This window comes from Camelus ferus, chromosome 7 (genome assembly GCF_009834535.1).
Source record: "Camelus ferus isolate YT-003-E chromosome 7, BCGSAC_Cfer_1.0, whole genome shotgun sequence".
NCBI lineage: Eukaryota > Metazoa > Chordata > Mammalia > Artiodactyla > Camelidae > Camelus > Camelus ferus.
The window spans coordinates 47,378,293-47,401,097 of record NC_045702.1 but is presented as its reverse complement, the minus strand read 5'-3'; the positions used below and the strand labels follow the sequence as shown (position 1 = coordinate 47,401,097).

The window sequence follows — 22,805 nt, the reverse complement described above, 5'->3', positions numbered from 1 at the left end:
TGGTAGAAGTGTAGATACTTCCAGTTAGAAGATAAATAAGGTCTGAGGCCCTAATGTATAGCATGGTGACTCTGGTTGATAATGCTGTATTATATAATTGAAATTTGCTAAGACAGTAGAACTTAAATGTTCTAACCAAAAAAAAAAAAAGGCAAATACAGGGGGTGATGTTTGTGTTAATTGGCTCTATGGGAGGAATCCTTTCACAACGTCCATGTGTAAATCCATCATATTTGTACATGTTAAACATCTTATAATTTTATTTCTCAATTATATCTCAACAAAGCTGAAAAAGTAAATTGCAGACAATATCACTCTTTTTTTCCCCATTTTTTCAATCATTTATTTGTCTGTTTCTTCTAAATCCTTTGCTATATTAATCTCTCATGAAATGAGGGAACTAGAATAGAATTAGTAGAATGATTTTCCCCCACAGGAATGTTTTTTGAGGCAACAACTTGAGTTTACTCCAGGTTATCTATAAAGTTATGGAGACTGTTTTCTAAAAGAACAGGACAACAGACATTAGCGTGGGCTCTTAGAAAAATCTCACATAAGACTACTTCCGAGGAAAGCCAGGTGGGGAGAAATTCTGTGCTAAGTTTCTAGCAAAGCTAGAAATTATTGAGCCAAGAATTCAAGTAGTAATTGAACTTCTCAGGTCTAGTGTAATACTGTCCTTGCTTTTCTTAAGAAAATACTAATGAACAAGCCTATTTCTCTAATTTAGTTAGAGGATCTATTTTAACTGATAGAATTTAGGTTATTAATGAGTATCTAATTTATTTAAAATTCTCTAAATTTTCCATTTCACTCTGTATGTAGATAGAGATTTCAATTCTGTGGGTATTCAAACAACTGTGAAAATGTTAAAAATGAAAATGTATTGTTCAGATATTCCCATAGAAAATTTGTTGCAAGCACAGATTGCTAACCCCCATTCAGAGTTTCAGATTCCCTAGTTCTGGAGGGAGTCCAAGAATTTGCATTTCTAACCAGCTCTTAACCAATCTTTTGAGAACCACTGGTCTCTTGCCATCCACCCTCCATGTGAAATTTAGATGACCTTGTGAGCATCTTTATTTAAGCCACAATAAATAACACAGGGAAAATATCTTCAACTATAAAACCGTGGAAAGAGAAAATAAGTATTTAAGTGCGTGCTGTATATTATCTTTCAATAAATGATTAAGGTTAATCATTACATTAACTCAGAAATTTTTTTTTCCCCTGAGGTTAATCTCATATGGTTCAGATACTTTGTTTTCTGACACATTCTTAAGACCTGATAGAATATTAAGTATAGAAATATATTAAATGTAGAAGTGATGGAAATATTTAGGACCTCTCATAAACAGGGCTTTTTCCTCTCTGTTTTTGCTACAACTATGTATAAATGGAGTTTCTAAAATTGTCATATATGAGAGATAAGTTGGGTGTGGAAAACCAACTTGTAGGACAGAAAGAAATATTCAAGCATGGGAAGAAAAGAAGGCTGGCAGGAAAAACCTAAGAACTGAGATTTAAGTGAGAATGATGCCTTGTCACTGAGGCTCGTTCACTTAACACGTGCAATATTAGAGCAATTCTTCAGTTTGTAACTAGACTTGAATGTAATGAGCAAATGATCAGTCAGCTTATGCATGGTTAAAAATCACTGGATCTTCGGATTTGTCTGGTTGAAGAGCCACAGTATATAAAGTTAACATCATAAAAAGACCTGTTAAATGAGAATATACGGTTTCACATATTGTTATGATGTAAAATTTTAAAATACTATAGGGGGAAAAAATCATACCCTTGAAAAATGATTTTTTTAGTTGTCCGATCTCCGAGCGTGAGAGACTTCCCTGAGAGAACTGCAGAGCTTTGTTTTATATCAAGTCCAAGCAGTGTCTAGAAGAGAGGAAACCAAGGCACATCCTTAGACCTTCCCCTAGCTGGCATTAGTGCCCCCAGTGCCCTCAAGTCCGCAGCGTCCTGGGAAAGAAGGTAGAGACAAAAGTCACGCTCCTTCAGTGAGTGCCTCCTGGTGCTAATATTTGACCGCACATCTCCTCTGACAAACCCAGAAAGGACACCCAGACCCACCTGAGCCCGAGGTCCTGCTTCTGTCACTGAGCTTCTGGGACACATGTGGCTGCCGAACTCAGGCCCTCCTGACAGAAAGCAGCCCTGTGTCCCTAAAGAGAATATGGAAACTTTCAGATTTAGATTAACTTCTTTTTTCTGGTGTACAGCATAATGTTTCAGTCATATATATATACATATATTCATTTTCATATTCTTTTTCATTACAGGTTACTACAAGATACTTAATATACTTCCCTGTGCTATACAGGAGAAACTTGTGGTTCATTTTATATATAGTAGTTAGTGTTTGCAAATCTTGAACTCCCAATTTATCCCTTCCCACCCCTTTAGATTAACTTTTAAATCCTTAAATCAAACTTTGGAAATGTAAATTTCTCATCAGGATCATGTATAATTTGAATTTTTTCGTCCTTTAAAAATGTGAAATGTGAACTCAAGTGGGTGTATTTTACTTTAAATGGGAACAAAGTAAACATTCAATGTGCTGAAACATTGTTTTTAAAGTACCTTACCCAATTTTTCTTTTTTTTTCTTTTTTTGAGCCTGATGATTTACAGAATAGGAGATGATATCAAGTATTGGTATTATCATAGTGAAATTTTTTTTATTTTTTATTGTTATAATGTGATGTGTCTAATAGCAAGGGAGGAATTTCCCAGTATTCATGGTGATCCTCAAAAATGTTTAAAAGGAGAGGGACTTGAAGGAAAGCATACAGCAGTGTTTCTGTATGTTGAACGGGGCAGGTTTATACTTTGATTAGCACGGGGGTAACGTTGCTTTCCACTCTGTGGTACTTTAGGCCAGTTTAATGTCATGGTTGGCTGCATGTCTTTCTTTCATTGTCTAGGATTGCGGTGTAATTCTTTGCTCACTCATCACCCTCCTGGTTCTGCCCTGCCCCCGTGTCTCCACAGATCATTTTGTGTTTCTCTCCGGTTGGTCACAGACTGAGAGCCAGAGCTTGCAAGTTCCCAGCCCTGGTTAACTGCACGGCTGTTGACTGGTTTCATGCGTGGCCGCGGGAGGCTCTGGTCACAGTCAGCAGGAGGTTCATTGATGAAGCCAAGGGAATCGAGGTATGCCGGGTCAGCTCTGAGTCTCCCTGCTTCTCTCTCACATGCACACACACGCTCTCTCTCTCTGATCAAAGTCCTCCCTAAATAGACTAACACTAGCACCTCAGAGGAAGTCTACCGGGAATATTTTATCCTTTCAAACCTGGAAAACCATTCAATATGACCAATAATGATCCCAGTTATTAACACAGGTTTCTTCAGCTCTGCTGAATTCACTGCATTACTGAAATTATTCAGGGCATTATTTTGTCTTCTAATAATTGCAAGAAGGGTTCAGAATGCCAGTTTTCTAGAGGAAGAGAGCCAGTATGTATCATTTGGTAGCAAAATTCTGTTTTATGCAGTTCATTTTATCAGGCTGGTTTGGTAAAGAAAAGGACCAGTGCACTTTAAGTTCATTTTTGCTCTGGGAGGAAACCAGAGCTGTAGCATGGTTTAATTTTGTGTCCAGTTTAGTATTTAAGTCCCTTGCCTTTGCTGCTCCGGTGCCAGCTTTCACCTGTCAAAGTAGGTGCCACTTTGAAAACCTGCTACTACTGAAGGAGCTCTGATATGCCAGTGACCATTGACATCTGCTGGATGAGGGAGGACTTGCATTATTTTAGGTCCAGAGGGCTCCTGGCAGGTGGTGAGCTCTATTTGGTGGTATCATGATGCCTCCTATAGGACGCTGAGTGCCTAATAGGAACTGAAAAGCACTTTACCTTTTCTGTCCAGCTGAATTATGCCTGGAAACAAATTAGCCAGATGATTTCATTTCAGTGCAGTGTGCTTCACTTGCCCACCTTCCTAATTTGTTGCTCAGGAGCAATAATTATAATTCAGAGTGCAAGCGTGTCCATGTTCTTCTAAAATGGTGTGGTGCCTTTTCAGTAGAGGTCAAAAACAGCTTGTAAATGTTTTCAGTGAGCACTAATTTGATCACTTTCTTAGGTTTAATTTCTACCATTAAGACTGAGAGTTACCAGCATAATTTAGGCACGTCTTAATTATTGACCTCATCGGCTGAGTGTAAGGTCCTTACACACAGTGACTCCCCTTTAGCCACAGAGAAAGGATTCATTAAAGGCAAGCAGTTTTGTGTGTGTTGACATATAATTTTCAGTCAGTACACACTCAGCATCCAAGGGTGTGGGCTGACTGTGTCTGAGTAAATGTTTGTGCTACTTTTCTGTTACTTGGTTTTGAACTAAAATGGCAGCTACCAGAGTGACCAAAACTACTTTTTGACACCTAAGTATCACTGAGTATTTGTCTGAAGACTTCGTGTCCACATGCACTCCTTGCAGGAGATTTGGAAATGGGAGATGGAAAGACAGGGTGTTTGGACACCTCCAGGTGTCCCTGGAAATGGGATTGCAAATGATCATTGGGAGGAGGTCTCACTGAGAAGTATATGGGTCCCAGTTTGGAAAATTTAAGAAAAAAGGCGGGAGAAATGGGTGTTAAAAGATCAGTAGTACTAGTAGGTTTTCCAAGTTAAAGATGGATAATTGTGATACTTGGAAGCAGGGCTTGATGAAACGGGAAATTAATGAATGGAAATGAAAAGACAAGCTCTGTGAGGAGTGTGACTGGCTTTGGAAGGACTAGGGGAAGAAAAAACATCTGATTGAGATGGAGGCACCCATCCTTTTCAGGCATGTTGGCCAACTGGCGGGAGAAAATTTTCTGTCCTTTTGCTGGGACACAACTTCAGAATGGTTACACAAGCTCAGTGCCATCAGCTTCCGCAGTAAAATTGCTTCTTCCACATGTTGCCCCCTCCAGTCCAGAGCTTGTTGCAGGGTTTGGCAACATATGAATGGCATATTTGACTACCATCTTCCAAACCGACCATAAAAAATGTCCACTTATGGAGGAAAGTTCCTGTTCTGCTGCCTTTAATGCATTGATCGCCCACTGTGATCAGGTGCTCCTGAGGAAACACAACTGTCATCCAGATTTGGGTGTCATGGCTATCAGTGTGTTAAAGACTGATTTGGTGATTGGTGTCTAGGTTTCTTTTAAAATGTAAGGCAAAGCATGAAACATAGCAAACAATATTTTATTAGTGATTAGCTGTTTTTCTATGAATGATTTTTAGTGCAATTCTTTCTTTGAAACGTGAGGTTTATTCAATGTGAATTTAAAAAGTAGAAAGGTAACCTTGTGCAATAGAAATTCTCTGAGTTTGTGAAAAAGACCCTCTTTCTGAGGAATACTGAAGACATTTTAAAAGATCAAGACAAAAACAAATGCAACGAAATTTCTGTTGAATCTGCTAAATCTCATACTGGCTTAAGCCTATATTTACATCGATGATAAAAGGCCCAGGAGGTGGTTAATATACTGCCCATTCTTCAGCCCTCTTTTTCCTTCACATGTACACAGGCACATACTGTCCACCGTACATTTTTTTGCTCTGTGAGTGTTAATTAAATTTAGAATAGAATTGCAAAAAAAAAAAAAAAGCAGTAGAATGCTATTTTCTGGCATTTTTGTAGTGATGAAAACTTTAGGAATCTCTTCTACCTCAAAAGTAGGGTCCAATTTTACAGCAGCCCAGGAACTTGGACGTGCTGTTAAGTGGAATGCTTAACTAAATCAGATGGAAGCAACATTACCTCCTAGTTAAGCTTGGTGGTTCCTCTAGTGCCAGCCTCCCCAGAACCATCTCCTGCCTTGTCTGCTTTGCTTTAAGACGGGTAGCTGCTTTGTTTTCATGTTCTGTCAGTAAACCATTGAATATCTTTCAAGGATTGGAAACTCATCTGGAAGATGGCTAGCTTATGCTGGACTAAAACTTACCTTTGACCTCGTCTTGGTCTCTACATTTAAAGACAAAAATAAAAGATAAAAACCATGAGCAAAATAACAATATAATACCTTTACCAAAGTAACAAGTGAAAAAAAAAAAAAAAAACCCAGCATGTAATTTAGAAGTTCATTTGGCTCTGCATTTAACACTTGTGGCTGCCCGGTGGTGGTGGTGGTGGTGGTGGCGATGGTGGTGATCCTCCTGAGACTACTATCACCAAGAGCAGAGTAACACCTGCCCTGCTTTTGTGTTGTTTACCACCTCTCATCACCAGCCTTCTCAGCAGGGACCGCTGGTTTCCCTGCCACACAGGTGAGGGGATGAAGGTCATAGCACAAGATCGTTCAGAGGACAAGGGGCCGGTCAGCACTTTCTTGCCTGAGCCTATATTCTTAAATCCTGCTCAGGACTATTGCACAAATGTTTGACTCTTCTAAAGGAAAGGAAGAAAAGAAACCAAAAATGTAGTAAGGAAATTCTCCCCTTTGATTTTGTGGGCAAAAGGAACTTCAGGGAATGCAACTTTACAGAACTGGAAATCTCACCCAGGTCCTAGGATTCAAGCCCCGCAGCTCTGGCTGCCTCCACAGTCTTTTCCTGGGAGCCCATCAGCACACGAGGAGCTTAGGAGAGGTGCGCCAATGTAATACCACTCATTTTATGCATTATTATGTTTCCATTATTTAATAAACCAATCTTAAAACCACCATACCTAATTAATATAGTCTCTATTTTTACCAGCCCTCAAAGGAGCTAAAAATACAAATAATAGATTTGGAATTATTAAAAATTAATGTAGGTATTAAATATGTGCAATTATTATTATATATTAATTATTCTTCTGTAAAGCTGTAAAAACTTAACAGAAATAATTTCTGAGAAAAACTTTGAAGATGGACAGTAGGTGTATGACACTATATGTTACAAAATTATCCTAAGTTAAACTGAAGGAAAACTTCTTCCCCCATCTTCTCCCTTTGAATACAAGACTTTTGAAAGATTAAATTTTAAAGTCCAGGCATAGAGTTGTCTTTGCTGGTCTTGGGAAGGTGTAAAATCCTCTGTGACACCTCCAATGTTTGATTTTGTTTTGGCCTCCAGACATTGGTTTTCATTCAAATTTTGCTGTCATTTTCAACAATGGGGACATGCTGGGCATTTGCTTTAAGAGTCAGATGGCCAGGGCAGTTGGTGTGGCAGCAACTGAGAACCGTCACACCTCATAGGAGAGATTTGTTTGTGTTTTTGTGTTTACAGTGAGCTAACCAAGAGAGTAGAAATTAAACACTTTTTCTTTTTTTGTTGTTTTTTTTTTTTGTATATATGTATATATATTTTTATTGACATAGTCAGTTTACAATGTGTCAATTTCTGGTGTACAGCTTAATGTTTTAGTCATACATGAATATACATATATTCATTTTCATATTTTTCATTTTAAGTTATTGCAAGATATTGAATATAGTTCCCTGTGTTGTACAGTATGAACTTGTTGTTTATCTATTTTATATATATATTAGTATCTGCAAATCTCAAACTCCCAATTTATCCCTTCCCACCCCCTTTCCTCACAGGTAACCATAAGTTTGTTTTCTATGTCTTCTGTTTTGTAAATAAGTTCATTTGTCTTTGTTTTAGATTCCACGTAGAAGTGATATCATATGGCATTTTTCTTAGTGTAAGGAAAAAGCAGTTTTATCTTTGCATGTGATTATTCATTGGATACAGCATCATTCTCCAAAGCCTCTTTGTGGAGAAACCTGGGATTTATAACCATTGGATAGTGGCACTTGGCTTATTTTTAGTTTTGCCTTCACCCTGATTGGCTGTGAAATGACTACAAATGGGATCAACCGGTTTTCATTAAGGGACCCAATATAGCAGGAATGATATTCTTCACTCCTGTCTCTGAAAGCGAAAAACAGCATTGCACTGCGGTGGCTGCAGCCACCCCAACACCAGCAGCCATCTCCTCCCACCCCCCAAAAGAAAACTAGAGATAAATGAATGGCAGAATAAATAATTTATGCTAATGAAATTACTGCAATTAGTAGTTCTACAATGACCCTTTTAAAAGCCACAGCTGTTAATGTCAGGAAGTGCTGTCACTACTGACCTTATCATAAGAGAAAGTGACAAATTGAGAATGCAGGGAAGACCAGTCATCAAAGAGGTCTGTTCTGGAACGATTAGAGTTTTCTGAAAAACAGTGTGAATTACAACCAGCTGCTCCCTGGCTCTGCAAGTCTCCCATGCTGTGCCATTTTGTTAAGCCCGGATAACAATAGTTATTTTGCCCCATTGAGACAAGTTGTCTGGGGCCACTTCCAGCTCTACCGGAAACCACTTCTTCCATCGCGGATTTACAAATGAAACTGTTGTTAAAGAGAGCCTTTCAGGGCAGCCGAGGAGCCTCCTCATAAGGATCATAGTTGGGCAGAGGCCAGGGTTTTTTTTTTTTTTCTTTCCTGTAAGGAGGTTGTGTTTGGCTGGGAACATATCTGTCTATATTGGAGAAAGATACGTGCTTGATTTTAGTCACGTTAAAACAAGACGGGACAGGAGTGAATTTCTGCCCATGTTTATACTGCAGTCAGCTTCTTTTAAAAATAAAACCCCCAGGGGGCTGTGATTTATGGGGTGTTACATAACTTCCTTGCAAATTTATATTCTGAATCCACTGTTTGGTTATATACATACGTCCGGGACCTAGTAGAAATAATAGCCAGGATTTGTATCTTCCGGTATTTAAATTTTGCTTTAAGTGCATTATTTTGGTTACTGGCGTGATGGATTTTTAATATGCAAAACAATCCAGGATTTACATGTTTTAAACCCACTCAGGCGTTCATCAGGAGGTTGCAAAGTGGTGTGTTTAGACGTTGTTTAGGAGCAGTTGTTCTTCCTCAGCAAGAACCAGCCTTTCTCTCCTTGCACCCCTGGTTGTGATATTAATGGTGCAGGTTTGAAACGTTTAACTGCATCACCAGCCACTTGGGTGCAATTTTCCCAAAGATGTCTGAGCATTATTGACAACCCTTTGGTAAATTATGTGTGACTTTCCTAAGAGTTGGTGTAGCTCATTTAATTCATATTAATTGATTTTTAGGCTTCCCTTGATTAATTGAACCTGGTTCATCTTGTACAGAATGCAATAAATAATCATTAAAATGAGGGAGATGTGACTCCACAAATTAAAAAGTTAACTACTTCAGAAGTCGTAGAGGACAAAACGGAAAGAACGTCTGCTGGGGAGTTCTCCAGTGAATCTTCAAAGGAGAGTTGCTCGTTTTTTGTTGGTTTGTTTGTTTTCCAAATTAGAGTAGAAATAATCATGATATTTTTCTCCCAGAAACAGTGACTCATATGCCTTGCCATCCAGTTTGTTTTCTCATGATTCTTATAAAACCATGTATGGCTCAGCTTCAGCTTTTTTTTCCATGACTGCAGGGTTGTTGGTTTTCTTTGGCTAAAGTTTAGCTTGAAAGCAACGCCAAAAATACTTCTCTGAGTACCGTGTCTCATTTTCTCCATTTTCTCTTTCACACACTTGATAAAAATCAAGTTGTGAAAAGCAGGGCTTGTGTTGCATGTTGGCTTTTTTGACTTTTGGGTTTGGTATGTGGAGCACATATAAATCCTTTGCCCTACTTGGCAAGAAGAGATTACTTAGCCAGATGCTTTCTTGTCATTTTTCTCATCCTGTAGAGACCTCTTCAAGACTAAATAAGTTTTCCTAGATCTACTGTAACTAGTTCTGGCTTTTAGAAAATAAACACCATATAATTTTGCTGATTTTTCTTCTTTTTTTGTAAATTGCATTTTTTTCCCACATGAATTGCAGTGTCTGTGTTTGCAGCCCCTGAACAAAGATGCTGTTAGCCTTTTTATGGCCCACGTTCACACCAGTGTCAGTGAAATGAGTACCAGGTATTACCAGAACGAGAGAAGATACAACTATACCACCCCAAAGAGTTTTCTAGAACAAGTGTCGTTGTTTAAAAGCCTGTTGAAGAAGAAACAAAAAGAGGTCTCCCAGAAGAAAGAGCACTTGGTGAACGGCATCCAGAAGCTAAAAACCACAGCCTCTCAGGTACGACCAGGGTGTTTTATGACTTAGTGAAATCTCTGCTCTTCAAATTAAAAAATGTATTTACTCTTGAAGCAGCATTTCAACCCATTTATGTAAGATGCCTGGTGCTAAAATGGACAGTTTAATGACCCAAGGAACACACTGTTTGTTCCTGCTTTCCTAAGCTCAGTCGCAGCTGGTTTGGAGAGCGCCCTCCTCTCACTGGCCTGACTCGGTGCAGTGCAGTGTGGAGATGGTGAGCCGAGCAGGCACAGCTGATTCCCGTCTCCTCTCCGATTGCTTCAGTGCTCTGGGCTTACCAAGAATTCTGTTACCAGAGAATGGAAGTAGGATCCCTTTTGGTCTCAGATTCTCAACCCCCAGTGATGGCATCGTTTCCTGGCTGATGATGTGATCAGAGTGGTTGTGATTAGGGTCCCTAAGTATAGCAGTTTTCTCTGACCTTGGTGTCTGATCTGCTCCTTTCAGCCACTGTCTCTCTTGGATGGAAGTATCCAGTGTTGCCTTCAACCTCAACCACTGGTCCTCCACTACCTTGAAGGACAGCACCTCTGACCTCCCAGAGTACATCAGGAAAGGGTTAGCATAGGATGTTAATTGCGAGTGGGTCTGTACACATAGCATCTGATTTTATTGTTAAAAACCAAACACGTTGGTGAAGTAGGTGTTGCTACTGTAATTTTATAGGAGGCTTCAAGAGTTTAAGGCCACAGAGACTATGAGGTTGGAGTTTGAGCCCAGATCTATGCAAAGTCCATGTGTTGCCCATAGTTCCAAGCTGCCTCTCTGTGACTGGCCGAATAAATCAGCATGAGAGGAGATGGAGACTTTGGAGAATGGCCCAGCCTCTCTCTGGGCCTACCAGGCTCTAGAGCTAAAGGGGAAAAAACATTCTCACCAGTGGTCACCTCAAGGCCAGAAACTCCAGTGGGCTTCTTCAGAGTACCATTATCAGGTTATCCTCCCATATGCTTTTCAAGAGATTGGGCCAGTTTACCCACCAAGAGTGCTGGGTGGTCCATCCGTGCCTAGACTGGAAATAAGCCAGAACCTGGTTGGGAGATTGTATATTGGCATCTTTCACCCTGAAGGACTCTCTCGCCATGTCCTTCAAGCATTCTCAAGGCCAAAGCATCACTTGCCTCTTGGCCCCTTTGTTCATACCCGAGGAACGGCTCTTTGGTGAAACACTGTCATCTGTGCTGAGCAGTGAGTAGATGGACCACGTTTGGGAACCAGAGTGAGGAGGCTTCCAGGACAGTTTCCAGGACTGAGTGATGTAAAAACTAGTTGCTGGAAGACCCCCAAAGAATCTCTTACCTTTTTGCCTCTTTCTCTTTCATTTGTCTTCCCTCTCCCTGTTTCTCTGATTCCATCTCACGTGAATCAAGATCTTTTTCCCTAGTAAAGAAGGACTCTCCTAGGAGTCCTGTTGAGCTAAAAGTGAAGGAGGTCTGTGTCCCAGAGCTTTTATGTCCCTTGGAATGATGTCACAAACTGAGCCTGTTGACTTTGCCCCGGGAGATGATAGTGTTGGCTAAACTGAACTGTCAGTACTGATGGGTCCTCTGCCACACTTAACAGAGAAAAAAGCGTGGCGGAGGAGGGGGTGGTGTCATCCTGATTCATCCCAGTGGTGGCAGCTCTCAGCCATAGGAGAGAGAGTCTGTGGTTTCCGAACAGTCGTCTCAGTGGTGTGTTGACGAGTTGAGGGGGTGGGGGAGAGGAGGAAAGGAAGGGACAGGAGATTCACGGTGTCTGCTAGATTCAGGGCTGTTGGGCGTCTCATTCCCCCTTGGCTAGAAGCAACAGGCAGAAATTATGAGAAGAAGATATCTGTAGTCTTGATGGAAGGACTACTGATTTCTTTTCGTTAGCTATTTGTGCATGTTGTGCTCTTAATAATTAGTAGAAGAGTGACTATAATATTGAACAGCACCTTAAGAGTTTTTAAAATTAATTTATTGTGAAGAGGAAGTATAGTTTCCTGTGTGGACACTGGGAGAACCTCGAAGTGTAAGATCATGTTGTGTGTGTGGAGCAAAAAGTCTTCATGTTGGAGCATGTGCCCCTGGAGCAGTCCCACAGAGCTGCTAGCCAGGCCATTTGAAATATGTCTAAACCTTAGTGCTGTTCATGCAGTGCAGCAAAGCCAAACCCCTTTTATAGCCACAGATCCCCACTGCAGATTTAGCCTCGGTCATAACAGAGAGCCCCAGTGACTTCTCTTCATGGATGAGGCCTTGTACCCAGGGCTTGAGTTGCTCTGGACGTTTCAGACCTAACGGCTTTCTTAGAAACTGAAATGTCAGGGCTTTCCTCTAGTCTCATGGGTGGTGCTTTTGATTAAGGCCTAACATAGGACTAGTTTCACCTGGCTAAAAAGAAGAGAGAAGCATATGTCACTGTGCAGTGCTACCCCGAGTTCACAGGTTAAAAAGTCAGCCTTAGCTGAAACGGTAGTAGCACAGGTAACAGGCCCAGTAGTGGTCATGCCTTTTAGGTGGAATGTAAATAAACCACATTGAGGTGGCGGTTACAAGGGTCCTTGGATATAGGAGTGGAGTGTTGTCCCACAAGATGATGCCACTGGACTGTTTTCAGCAAGTGAGTCAAAATAAATGGTTATGATTGTTCTTTGTTTTTATGATTGGGGGGAAAAAAGCAGTAATATTTATACCACACAGAACCAAAAAGGAGAGTGCGTGAGCAACAGGTGCTTGGGTGGGGACCGCTGTTGGTGCTTCCCTGACTGCCCAGAGTTGAGAAGATAAACGTCTAGTTGATGCTGAACATTAATGAACATCCATTAATGACGTGTTCCGCACAACCATTGGAAAGCATTATTCTGCCTCTTCCTGTATGGGGAAAAAGGGGGTGGGGGCTGCATTTTTGCACATGGAATGAAAGTCAAATCAGGGTGGAAACAGATGCAAGATAGAAACTGTTAAGCATCCCTGAATTCTTTAAAAAACAAAAATAAGCTATATCTGATATTCGTTGTTACTGACACGAGTTACTTTAACGTCATGACTCTTCCTTTAGGTGGGAGATCTGAAAGGGAGGCTCGCCTCTCAGGAAGCCGAGTTACAGCTAAGAAATCACGATGCTGAAGCTCTGATCACAAAGATCAGGCTTCAGACAGAGAAAGTGAGCCGGGAAAAGGCTATCGCAGACGCCGAGGAGCAAAAGGTCAGGCTAATTCCACTGCTTAGAGCGCTGAGCTATATTTAGCACAAAATAAACCTTGGTAGGTGAACAATTTTGAACAACTTCCTCTCCAGGGAGCATAAAATCTAAAGAATTATTATAGTTACACATGTAACAGCATTTCACACCATGATTACCACTTGACCTTTCTTTACATTATGCATTTTCCCAACCTTTTAGCTCTTTGAATGATATGAAAGAACAATAAATACTGAGCTCATTCAGGCATATAATGGCTGTGGATCTTGAACATCAGGCCTATTTGTAATACAGTAAAGGTCATGGAGTCACCTCGGAGGTTTCTAAAGGTTTTCCGTTTTTAGGCAAATTGAACAACTCAATTGTTAACAAAGCCCATTCCGTCACTTTGCAAGATGGTTTTCAGTGTTTGCATTTTAATAATGCAACTTGAGTTTCTTATATTCTAAGCTCAATTTGTTCTTTTTGATTCACTGGAGGCCCTGGCTTTCTGTATTAGGTTTCATTGTTGGAAACAATTACTTTCAGAATTATATAGATTCTGCTTTCTTTATACTTGGGTTTCCAGCAATTCTGAAATAAATGTAACTCATTTTGTCTTCTTTTTACCGAAACTTCAGCCACAAGGGGAAGGAAGGTATTTTATTTTTGTGTATTTCCCTGTCCCAAAAGAACTATCATAGTATACAGAATGATTACTAAATATTTATTTAAAAAATTGAATGAATCTATATGTACAAGGTAAGTTCTCTTATTTTAGACAAAAAAAGTATAATCCGTGCTTAGTTAATAAAAAATTAAAAATTATGAACCCTCTGATAGCTAGTGGATCAGGAGCCGTTATGCTGTTACCCTTGCATTTATGATACCAGAAAATATTTGAGTTTTTCCAGTGGTGCTGTCATTCATTCATAGACAATTGAGTTGTTTTTCTTTTTTCTAATGTGTATTAAGCATGTTTGCCATTAGCTTGCCCAACTAAAGACTTGAAAAATATATTGAAGAATCAAAGTAGTAAATAAATAATTTTTTTTCAAAACTTATTTTTGAAGCTAAATGATAAGGCACATTTGGTCCATAGGCATATAATTCCTAATTCTGGTTATGTTTCCATTGCGTTTCAGATAAGTGGAGGATATTCTTAAAAGTATGTTTTTATATTAAGTAATTAGTTATCACACGTGATGTGATTATCATAAGCTAATTCCACCCAGGGGATATTTTTCAGGCATTACACACATATGTGATGTTCTAATAATTACTATCTCATAACCCATCTCTACAGATCTTAAAATATAACAAGTCCTCTGGAGGTATTTTCACATTTTTGCACGTGAATTCCTAAGGCAAAAATTATCCTCACAAAGGGGGTAAAATATTTTAGCAAATTAGAGCTCACCTGACAGGTGGTTTCATAAAATTCTTTAAACGTGAAAGGCACATGCTATTTTTTATATCTAATCCATACCAAGAAATGAAGATAATACTAACAAATACTTTCATTTTGTCCTGAGTCTTAATTTGGTTATAAATACCAATGTTGACTGGCACCTATTTTTTGCCTAGCACTTTTCTAGGCTGTTGAGGATGTGTGATCCACAGAGTCTGCATGTGGCTTACATTGTAACAGAAAAGACTGACAGGAGACAGGTGACATGTAGATAGACAAGATATTCTGTGTCAGTGATAAGGACTGTGATGAAAGTCAAATAGATTCCATCGTGGAAGGGACTGTTTTAAATTGGTGGTCATGGAAGGAAGGTCTGTTTGTAATTCAACCATGTAGAGTCAAGAATTAATCAACACCCAGTATGTGCTGTGGGCTCACGTTTGTTGTATGTTCAGCGATGTGCTAGATTCTGTGTGGTTCTTCAAGAGGGGTGTATATGGACTCTGTGATTCTAGGAAATTGGAGTCTTCAAGATTTAATACATAAGAAGTAATTCAAAAGTAATCAAAAAGGACATGGCCATTTTTAATACGACTAAACAAACATTGGGGTTTAGAGACTGCCTTGCTGTGCATCTTGACAACCCATGTAGAGAAGCCAGTTGAAATTGTTGCTTCAAATTTATAAAATCATTGAGGGCCATTCAGACCACTGCACTGCCAGGAGTGACTGCAAGGAACATGAGCACCATGAAGCCTGTGAGAATTAGATCTTTGTTTCACTTAACAGCTCCAAATTCTAAGGATCCTTTGACCCCTTTCCAACTGCTTTCTTTGTTGAGTGAAAGGACCTTCCACATTGCAGGGCTCATATAATCTCTTCAAAACTTGGACATCTTCCTTGATTTTGATTGGTCTTCAGTTTCTTCATGTGTTTCTTTTCTGAAGGTGGGTGGGGCTGGATTTGGGAGGACCATCAGGAATTTGCTCTAGTCTGAAGACAGGTAAGAGCCATGTATTAGTTTCCGGGGACAGAGGAGATTGCACTGTGAGGCCCACCAAGTTGCTCAGATGCACAGCACTTTTCGCTACTCTAGTGTCCTTGCACCGTAGGGTGACAGGAGTTGTGAATGAGAAGTACATTGACCAACCTAGAGTATTTTTAATGTGCATTTGTGGGGTTTTATTTATTAAGTGTCCCAGATTGCTCTGTTGATCAAATTACCCAAAATAACACTCCATTCACAGGAAAAGAGTTAGAAGGAGAAGAGTCTACAACCCCTAGTTTCATAGAAGTAGCATGTAGAAAAAATACTCTCTGAGATTTCTAAGTATTAAAAATCTATGATCCTGAGTCCAGTTGAAAATGATGCTGTTATCGGTGGTCACAAACAGCATGTACAGATGTGTAACATACTTACGGACAATAAATAAATCTGAGGTAATAACTCACTTACATACATTCTCAATTTCATCTATAGCAGTGTTCTCTAGCACAGTGAAAATGTAGTATTCTTAGAATTTTCATGGTCTATTCCTGGCAGTTTTGAGGATTGTGGTTTTGGAGCAGTTCTCAATAAGCAGGTGGAGTTTCCTTATTTATGTTAATAGTAGTGTGTAAGTATTGGCCGAAGACCACGTATCTACCCTGAACCAACTATGTTCATAAAAGGTGCAGTACAAAGCAAAATAATGGCTAATCAGAACAAGAGTAATTATTGCTAATAAAGCTGCCGTAAATAATGTAATTTGTTGTGAGCAGTGTTTAATTTTATGATATAGTTAAACCTGCTTATTCCAAACACATCTGAAGAAATGTCCTTTTGTTCACACTTTACATTTCACAGTTACCATCACCGAGGAACCATCCTCTGTGGTGACTGGATCCTGGGGCTCAGGGCCACAGCTCTGAAACTCAGATTTCTGCTGAGAACCACAATTTTACCCTTCCTGGGCATTCAAGTTCTATAGGTGTCCTTAAACGAGGAGGATAACTCCAAAGCGTCTCATTTTGGTTTGGTTCAAGTGTATCAGCATGGCTTCCCTGTACTGTATTACATGTGTTCCTGTCAGGACGCTGGTGCCGCACCCTCTTGGGCATGTGAAGAGCACTGCTGGACCCTCAGCTATAGAGTGGACAGCAGTGTCCTGGTCTCCTTGCCAAAGACTGGACCTGCATTGTTGCAGCTTTGGTTTCTTAGCCAGGTTCTCAGAGAAAACAATAATTACTCTTCATAGAAATTCTGTCTGTGGTGAAACATGCACAGAATAGAATGGTACCTTCTAGCGAGTTGAACAAAATAGCTTCACATTTATTCTTAAAGGGGAGTCAACATGCCTTTGAGGTCATGGAAATGTAAGTAATTAGGTAATGTAGGTAAGGTAAATGTGAGCAAAAATTTGAGAATGAGCCAGTGTGGGTTTTCACTTGTCCAGGACTCTCTGAAAAAGCAAATTGATGAACAGAGGGATTGCTTCATCTTGCATTTATTATTTATTAATGACACTTTATCATTAAAATAGTCAAAGCCCTTCTTGGAGCATTTTGATACTTGAATCCACTTGTATTGAGATTTGTGTTGTGTGTGTTTTGTGCATGTGCAACGCTTTGTACATACTCTGCCTGAAAGGAAATTAGTCTTGAAGAGAAATTCTTCACCTGTTCCAAATACAGACGAATTACTGACCAGTGCATCTGCTCGGCCTGCGTTTTTCTGTAGAGATCTCTGAGGTGATCATTTGTGTCTGTGGGTTTGTGTGCTTCTCCTCTCTGGTTAGGTGACAGCCATTCAGACGGAAGTGTCCCAGAAACAGAGAGAGTGCGAGGCCGACTTACTGAAGGCTGAGCCAGCGCTGGTGGCTGCCACAGCTGCCCTCAATACACTCAACAGGGTAAGGAGGATTCCTTGGCTCGTGGGTTCCTCAGAGTAACCTTTGAAGGTTATTGGAGGTTGAATGACTGAGCTGAGAGTAAAGTCCATGCAACCAAAGAATTTTTAAGGAGGAAAGGAAGTCCCATCAAATGTTACGGCTGAAACAAACATTTGAGGTCATCACTATAGTTCAGCTTCCTTTTGCATCCTGGAGTCCATCCTACCTCACCCCAGCAAGCAGTCTCCTTTTGAATACTTCCAGCACCATGCAATGTGTACTCTAATGAAAGGCAGTTTTGTTAGCAATTTTATTTGGCACAAATCCAGTGGTTCATATTCTGTGTTGCTTAAAGAACCAAGTAGAGGATTCCTTATTTCCCCTGTAGACAAAAAGTTGCATTAATGAGAGACCCTCAGGAAAAGAACAACAGGCTGGAAACGGAGGTACTGAGGTACTGAGGTACTGAGTGACCCGCACTGTTTTCCCTGGCTTCATGCTGTTAGCAAAATCTCATTGAGCGTTTCTGTTCCCATTAAGAGATACTCTGTGATGGTCAGAAGGGTATTGTAAGGAAAAATGGACTTATGGGCAAGGTTATTTAAGAGTCTGCAGCTTGTCTTGCCCTCAGGTTCTACTAGGCCTCTGGGGAGAATCCCAGGGCATTACTAGGCCTGAAGATTTTAAGATTCGACTTCAAGGAGTAAAGGATTCAGACTTTAACTGCTCTTCAAAGAAATATTCAATTCATTTATCTCAGTGTTTTTCTGAAGAAAATAATTTTAACTGTGAGCAAAGAATTATGATCTTCATGAATATTTCTTACAGTATTACCGTAAGACTGAACAATTTAAAAGACCATAAATGTACCATGATGGAAGGTTATTCTACATTCACCTATCCTGCTGCCATTAAAACGATACTGTTGAATACTAGCTAGCAAGCTGAGAAAATGTTCGTGTTATATTAAGTGAATGAGTCAGATTATAAAATAGAATATACTATGACTTTTTTTTTTGCTAGAAATATGCTTGTGCATAGGAAAAAAGGGAGAAAGGGTGGTAGTAACTGATTATCTCTGAGTAATGGAGTTTCGTGTTTTCCTCTTTCTGAGCAGACAGTGTTTATTTTCTTCTTTGTGCTTTACATTTGCAACTTGTCTAACTATATTATTATCTACTCAAACTAATATTGCTTACATATCAAGCTCAGTGTATTTATAAATGGTGAAAGGATTTTGGTTATCCAGCTCTCAAATAGCATCAGCATATTTTAAGTTTTTGCTTTTACTCTTATTTTCACACCCTTTCTGTTCTTTGCAGTCATTTCCGCAACAAATAGGCAGTTTATGGTAATGGAGCAGAATCAGGGTCAGCATTTGATGAGGTTTTATAAGCAAGAGTGTGTCATATAGCTCATGAAATATCCCAGGAAATACTTTTTTAAAAAAAAGTATCACGAATCTACATATATTTCTTACAGGTACTGATTATTGCTCCACAGTATTTGCCCTGATCCTTGTAATTTTTCCCATTAATACCATCTGTTGGGTATATCAAGATTCTGACCTGGATTGGGGGGTGAAGGATGAGGGCAGAAAGGAGGTTCAGCCTCTGCAGGCATTGTCCTAATTGAGAGGCATTATAATAGAAGATACAACAGAAGAGGTTTCTTGTGCACGTAAAGCAGAAAACCAAGAGACTGTAAACTAAGAGATGATGTTTCTGGGAAGACCTGGTTAAAAGCCAAATGTATGACATAGGTGGGACAGACCCCAAAATACCTTAAAACCTGTGTTTATAAAATTCCCTGGGCTGTGTGTGCAGATGTCTGCAGGACTGGGCTATCGGATGGATAATTTTACTCGGAAGCCAAGAAAGGGCAGTGATGTTTCACTTAGAGAAGTGCTGGCAAGAACTGAACCTCCTAGGGTCCCAAGGTGGGATCCCTGGGTGGTCAGAAAAAGCTGGGGTGAAAGGAGAGGACGGAAAAGACCAGCCCCTGAAGACCGGCTTGATAGCCTAACAGCTCTTCTCCGGACCTCCCCTGATCTTGAGAGTGTGTGTGCTTTTCCTCAGGTCAATCTCACTGAGCTGAAAGTCTTTCCAAACCCTCCAAATGCCGTTACCAACGTTACTGCGGCCGTGATGGTCCTTCTGGCTCCCCGGGGCAGGGTGCCAAAAGACCGGAGTTGGAAAGCAGCTAAAGTCTTCATGGGAAAGGTATCAGACAACCCGGCAAATGAAAATCCTGACCATTTCTGTGTTCAGTACTGTGGATAGAGTATGCTTGACAGCAAAAGATGTTCAGATTGAAGGAAATTGTCCTTGTATTTGTTGAGTGTAACCTGCTATATGTTCTCCTGACTTACAATTTTTTGTTTGCCGAGCTGGAGATTAGTGTGGGATTTCAGCACACCTAAGTCAATACTAGCAGCCGTTGGCAGGTTGCTAATTATTTTCAAAATTATGAAAGCAGTTAAGTGTAGGAGGGAGAAAATTACATGGATTCTGTATGCTGGAAAAATGTTACTAATGTACAGGAAGGTGAAGCAGAGGGGTTTTGTGGTATGTGTTTTCCTTTTTCTTTCTTGCCTTTCTTTTCTTCAAAATGGGAATGCCTCCTGTGCAGGGACTGAATATTTTACCCTGGGATAGAAGAGATTTTTTTAAAAGTGTCCATTGCTAATTCTAACTTTATACTAGAAAGACTGAAAAAGTCAAACAGTGGGATAAATGCAGCTTGCCGGTTTTGCCTTTGTAATGTGAGTCCTAAAAGCTGATTTTAAATTTTGATCTTGGGATTTTCTCTGCAGCCCAAATGGTTCATGGCCGTAAGTCTTTTTGCTTTACAGGTTGATGATTTTTTGCAAGCGTTGATTAACTACGACAAAGAGCACATTCCAGAGAACTGTCTAAAAGTGGTGAATGAGCAGTATTTGAAAGACCCAGAGTTCAATCCAAACCTGATTCGGACCAAATCCTTTGCAGCAGCTGGTCTCTGTGCCTGGGTTATCAACATCATTAAATTCTATGAGGTATTCGTCATAATCAGATGGTTTACACTGTTAACTCAGAGAGGGCCATACATATATTAATTCCTAGGCCAGCAAAATATGTAAAATAATTTGATGTTTAACTGTCTGCGTAAGATAAAGTTCTGAGAATGAGACATGAAAGTGTCAGATAAAACAGAATTCTATGTTGGAGGATATTTAAAATGTTGGGAACTCTCTTTTTAGAGTAGAGTGAGTAGTGGCTTTAGATCAAACCGCAGCAATTAGTTTGATTTGATGAGCTAAAAACTTGTTGGGTAAATTAATTATATTTATTTACATTAAAATATTCATTTCAGTTGTTGACTTGAAACAACTGCAAGGCTGAATTCATGTTTAATTAAACTTAATCCCTTCTCTCAAAGCAAAAATTTACTCTAGTAGACTTAATGAGAGGAGGAATTAACCATTTGGGAGCTTTAGTATTTTCCTGACAAATGCGTTTTTGACTGTCTGTGGTCTCATCAAAAGTTTGTACTTTCAGGCAGTGTAGAGAGAGAGGATCTTTTCATTCAGTTATTGATCTGTCAGATACTCATTGTCTGTCATCTATGAGCCAAGTACTCTGCGGAGTACTGGATGTAAAAGGGAACAGTGCATGACCCTCCACTGTAGAGAACTGTCTCACTTTTGTCTTGGAGTGTAGAGCATTATATTCAAAAGTGGAATTGCACAGGAAATGCCGATGTCCTTCCCAGAATGGTTTTCATAAAACTGGGTTCTATCCCTTACACTGGGGACCCACAGGAGTAGGACCTGTTGGTCTCTCCCTCGTTAGTGGAAGCCTGTATCGGGCAGGAGTGCAGGCAGGTGACGGCTGCTGGACGGCCTCTCTCCATCAGAACACGCCTGTCCGCAGGGCTCACCTCACACTGTGGGTGCAAAGAGGAGCATGGAGCAGGACAGCGGCTGTGTTCTGGGTCGTGTTGCTATGAAGTAGTAAAGAAAATTTAATTTCCTTCCTCTCTCCCCAAGAGGAGAAAACTGGTCTACCCAAATTCTCCAACTGCCCATTAAAATGACACTTCAGGTGGCTGTGAACTTAGAAAAGAAAGTGGGAGTGTGGTTGATACGGTGTAAGGCTATCTCCCTCACTCCTTTCTGGGTTCAGAGAATTTCTCCACACTGATTTTCTGCCTAAAAGGCAAGACCACCTTTAGCTGCAACTTTTGGTGATAGGAGGAACAGCTCCCAATTTTAGGAAAAAAATTTAGTATCTTAATGATGTTTGACCTGTGAAGCGTTTTATGCAAGTCCTTGTAACTCTAGTGTCCAGAATAAATGAGTAGATAATGGACAGCCAGATAGAACTTGGAAGGCTTTTTGGATTTTGGTTCTGCCACTAGGTTCTGCCATTCCTAAGAATAAACAACAAATTTCTAGGTGAATTAGAGGTTTGAAGGATAAAGCTTCCAGCAAATAGAAGACTGGATGATTACTTGTTCTCCTTGCATCGTTATGAGCTTGTGAATTAACCCCCACGTGAATTTTCAGGTCTACTGTGACGTGGAGCCCAAACGCCAAGCCTTAGCCCAAGCCAACTTAGAATTGGCTGCAGCTACTGAAAAACTCGAGTCTATCAGGAAAAAGCTGGCGGTAAGTGCAGATCCCACCACTGAAGGCGTTCCCAAGGTGTGGCACCCCAAGGGATCCCACCTTCAGACAGGGCCACCGCTGAGCCCTGCCAAATAGAAAGAAGTTTGAGCTTTCATTAATGTATTCATTTATATTCTCCTTCAGTGGATGTTCCTTATGTATAGAAGACACTGAGCTGGAAAAGTAGGACCTTTTTGTGGTTTCTGCACTTAAACTGGTAGGAGGAGGCAGGTAGCAAGGGATTAAAAGTCAGGATTCTGGAGCCAAAGTGCCTGGGTTTACATCCTGGCTCTGGTTTTTATTGTTTCACCTGCACAGGTTAGTTAACCTCTCCGAGCCTCTTTTTTCTCATCTGTGAAATAGGTATTATAATAGCATCCACTTCTTTGGTAGGATTGCGAGGATTAAATGAAAGTAATTCATATCAAGAATTTAGCATAGTACCTGGTGTGTGGTAAGTGCTTAGAAAATACTAACTGCAAATATTGTGGCCCTTACTAATTTTACAAATATATGACTGGTGATTGTAGCCCAGTGTTATAAATTGACAGATGACTATATAGAGAATGCAGTAGGAACACCACAAAAGAGCCCAGAGAAATTAGTGGAAGTTTCATAGTGAAGGTGTACTTGACATGG

At 40.1% G+C, this 22,805-nt stretch overlaps 1 protein-coding gene across 1 annotated transcript in view; it reads left to right on the top strand.

Moving 5' to 3' along the window:
- The window catches only part of DNAH11 (dynein axonemal heavy chain 11), a 281,146-nt gene that overhangs the window by 173,615 nt on the left and 84,726 nt on the right, over positions 1-22,805 (top strand). Inside the window, 7 exon segments of the mRNA XM_032483875.1 lie at positions 3,012-3,173; positions 9,833-10,066; positions 13,112-13,258; positions 17,423-17,536; positions 19,594-19,737; positions 20,370-20,552; positions 22,065-22,166. Of these exon segments, the coding sequence (XP_032339766.1) occupies positions 3,012-3,173; positions 9,833-10,066; positions 13,112-13,258; positions 17,423-17,536; positions 19,594-19,737; positions 20,370-20,552; positions 22,065-22,166 (1,086 nt within the window).